General features: G+C 37.4%; 1 protein-coding gene across 1 annotated transcript; it reads right to left on the reverse strand.

Annotated features, from left to right (window-relative positions):
• Nucleotides 1-2,162: 2,162 nt before the first annotated feature.
• On the reverse strand, nt 2,163-2,387 carry LOC102875516 (mitochondrial import receptor subunit TOM6 homolog). The gene has a single exon (XM_006901442.1). The coding sequence runs from the start codon at nt 2,385-2,387 to the stop codon at nt 2,163-2,165; it is 225 nt and encodes a 74-aa protein (XP_006901504.1).
• Nucleotides 2,388-4,132: the final 1,745 nt, after the last annotated feature.

Below are 4,132 nucleotides of genomic sequence, written 5' to 3' on the forward strand. Positions count from 1 at the left end.
TCAAACTGTGTGTCTTCAAGATTCTAGCACAGCTTCTTATCACTAGGCTACCAGAATTCCTATCTAGCTGCTTATAAATTAGATTTTCATTCTAGAAGATTACATCTACGTAGAAATTTATATTATAATAATGTCTTTAGAACTACCTTCATCCTGTTTCTATCTGGTCAAAAAAACAGTTTCTTTGGGGGAAAAATGGTAATTTGAAATTTGCCTTGAAGTGCCAAGACAACTCCATGATGATAATTCAGTAGTTTTATGTAAGGAATTACTTAAGGGACATTGTAGTGCATTGCACTGGTAAACCAAAGCCTGCATGTCTTTGGTTATTTGATTCCACCAGCAACTCCTTAGGATAGACAGTCTTTTCCCATTAGCATATACAGTCTTGGAAACTAGATGTATGATTGCTGTGAACCAGATGTAACATGAAGCCAGTGAATTAGGGTTAGTTTGTTTAAAAAAATATTCAAATAACTAGTCAGAATGTCAGTGATGTCACACACGTGACTGTGGCTCATGTCTTTCTAACCAAAGTACTCATAATACTTTTACAGTTTCTTTTATGGCAAACTGGATGCTTGTGGCCAGTCAAAGCACACACAGTAGGGCCATCACATGGCCACTAAAACTCCTTTTCCCACAGTTATGAAGATATGTCATTTCCCACAGCCGTGTGAACCTAAGATTTTCTGGGATTCTTGTACTCACACAGCAGTCCACACTAACTCTTAACTTTCTCCGATAGATGCACATGGACCAGATAACCCCTTAGAGTGCTAACAAACACTTAGGATTCTCTCTCAATTAATGACTCAAATCACCCACATGGAAGTCAATGATCCTTGAAATTAACTCAAAGTAGATGAATGAAATATCCTCACATTGAGATGGTTAATTCCTAAGATTACCCTTGACAGTTGTCCTTCCTTTAACAGTCTTGTCTTCAGACTCCTAATTGACTCAACTTATCAGTACAGACTATTGTTGCTGATTGTCTTCAAGTCGAACAGGACTCATAGCGACCCTATGGACAAAAGTCTTGAAGCCCCTCTTCAACTATCAACGTTTATTGTAGTTCATAGCATTTCCAGAGGAACGTTATTTAGGAAGTGGATGCCAATCCTGCTTCCAAAATTAGGCACTAGTAAATTTAAATTTCCCCTGAGATGTTAAGAAACAAACAAAAACTTAAAAAAAACAGGCTAGGATTTCCATAATGATGATAACAAAAGTTTTATTTATGGATTGCTTACTGAAAAGAAGCCAAAGGTGGCTTGTCAGTAGAACTTGAGTTTTTATGCCCAAATGGGAAACAGATATTTATGTTGTTGTGTATGGTGGTATCAGAACTGACTCTTAGCTCAAAGGAACATAGCAAAACAAGCCACCATAAAAACAAACAAACAACCTTTAAAAAATTACTTATTTAATAAGGAATCAATGAATTAGCTGCAAATAGTACATTTAAGTAGATTAAGTGATTAATTAAGTAATTGTTGTTGTTGTTAAGTGCCACCCAGTTCCATGTGACTCATAACAACCTTATGTATAATAGCTCTGAACTTGGCTCCATCTTGAGCCAACATCATTGTCTCCAACACTTCTGCCTCCATTACCCCAGTCACTGAGAAAATTCATCTCATCCAGGATCTCCCCTTTTAATTCTCCAATTCCAGCTCTCTGCGCATTCCATTATAATGTTTTTCTTTGTCCTCTTAAGCTGTCCTTTTAAATCTTCTGTTGAGCTCTTTTACTTTTGCATGTTTTCCTTTTTGTTTTGGCTTCTCAATGCTCTAGTGCAATTTTTAGAATCTCTTCTGAGATCCATTTCAGCTTTTTCCTTCTCCTCTGTTTTTGTAATGAACTTTTGCATTCTTTTTTTTTTTTCTGTAATATTCAGCTTTTATTTGGAAGCGATAGCGTATGGCATTTTTTATGCTGTTTGGTTTATATTGTCTACTGCAGGCTTCTTTGTACAAGCTTTGCCCCGGGCCCATCCTCTCCTGGACACTGTTTTAAAGTGTCCCAGCCGCCCATGCTGCCAGAGGCTCTGTTGTGAAGTTTTACTCTCTAGATGCGCATTTTAAGTCAGCACGATTGGTGAGGACTTTTGGTGATGATGGAAAAGTCCTTTAACTTTTAAAGAAAAACCTTCTTGGCTACAACCCTGGTTGGGGTGCCATTAGGTCAATGTCACTCAAATTTCTGGCCCGCCAAACTCCTGCAGCAAAAAGTCCCAAATTGAGGATCAAATTCCTCCGAAAACCATTTCTATCGGTGGCGAAGCGGTAGACGGCTCGAAGCCAATCTCCTACCTTGTCTGGGATTTCGGGAGTTTCATTTGTCGATCTCGCAGCGTTCACGCCGACCCCACCAGAAGCCATAGCAGCACCTTCGGGTTCAGAAACCTACTCGAACCACCGAACTTTTGCTTTCTTTATGGATGATATCCTTGATATTATTCCACAAATCATCCAGTCATTGGTGTTCAATGTTTCAAAACTACAATTCTTCAACCATTGGTGTTTAGTATCTCAAATCTATTCCTAAGATCATCTTGAAATTCAGATAGAATGGATTGAAAGTCATATCTTGGTTATTATAGACTTATTTTAATTTCCTTTGGCCTCAATTTAAACTTCTATGTGAGTATTTGATGGTCTGACCCACAGTCTACCCTGGCCTAGTTTTGACTGCAAATATTGAACTTCTCCAATTATTTCTTCCACAGATAGAATCAATCTGATTTCTGTGCAGTCTATCAGGTAAGATTTATCTGTAAAGTTGTCATTTATGTCTTTTAAAAGAGGTATCTGCATTGTGAAGATGACACAACTTATTTGCTGAAAGTGAGAAATACTTGTAGCACTTAATGCAGAACATCAAGGAATGCAGTCTTCAATATAGATCACATCTCAATTTCAAGAAAACAAAGATTCTTACCATTAGACTGATAGACAACATCATGATGGATGGAGAAGAAATTGAAAATGTCAACAACTTCATCTTACTTGGATGCAAAATTAATACCCTTGGTATTTGTTGCTGTTTTTGATGTTGTTGATTGCCTCCAAGTAAAGCCCAAGTTAAAGTGACCCAATGAATAAAAGGCCTAAAGTCCCTCTACAACCATTGACATTTATAAAATTTCATAGAGTTTCTGGAGGCATGTTATTTAGGAAGTGGATTTCAGTCAGGAGACATTGCACTGAGAAATTCTGCAGTTGGGACCTCTCCAAATTATTGAGGAATAATGATATCAGTTTGAGGACTGAGGTGCATCTGATTCAGGCTATGGTCTTTCTGCTCACTTGCTATGCGTCTGAGAGCTGGATAATAAATAGGAATAACAGAACGAATTGAATTGACGCCTTTGAGCTGTAGTGTTGGAGAAGAGCACTGAATATTCCATGGATGGCCAAGAGAACAAACAGGTATGTCTTGGAGAGGGTGCAGCTAGAGTGCTTCTTGAGGCAAGGATGATATGTACTTTTAGTATGCTCTAGGAGGGACTATTCCTTGTAGAGATACATGGTGTTTGGAAGAGTAGAGGGTTGACTAAGGAGAGGAAGATCCTCAAACAAATGGATTGACTGTGACTACTGCAATGGGCTCTAGTAGCTCAGGAAATGTAAGGATGGCACAGGTTGGACAGAGTTTAGATCTGTTGTTCACAGAGTTACTATGAGTTGTACTTGACTCAATGGCACCTAACAACAAAACAACATGTACTTAACATATAGATTGAATAAAATATCTTATTGCATGTTGTAAATTGTCTAATAATCTGGATATGAAAACCAACCTCTTGACTTATAGTTTGCTAGATTTTATGTTTGCAAGACAGATCTAACATGTAAAACAGAGTTCTTTCAGAAACTAATTTAGAATGAGAAAATACCTTGGAATATGGGGGAAAGATTGGTCAGATTATGTAAAACTTATTGAAGTGATATTGAAAGAACCTTCACATTCTACAAAGTACAGTAGATAACAGAAATAGTGCACACATTATACAATTTACCTGTGCCATATATGTTCTCAGTTCATGCTAGGCATTTTCAAAAGCATGCTATGTTAATCTTTAAAAATGCAATCCTAGTTTAAATATATTAGTGTAGTATGAGAG

Source organism: Elephantulus edwardii, unplaced genomic scaffold (genome assembly GCF_000299155.1).
Source record: "Elephantulus edwardii isolate Elephantulus edwardi_28Jun2011 unplaced genomic scaffold, EleEdw1.0 scaffold00327, whole genome shotgun sequence".
In the NCBI taxonomy this organism is placed as follows: domain Eukaryota; kingdom Metazoa; phylum Chordata; class Mammalia; order Macroscelidea; family Macroscelididae; genus Elephantulus; species Elephantulus edwardii.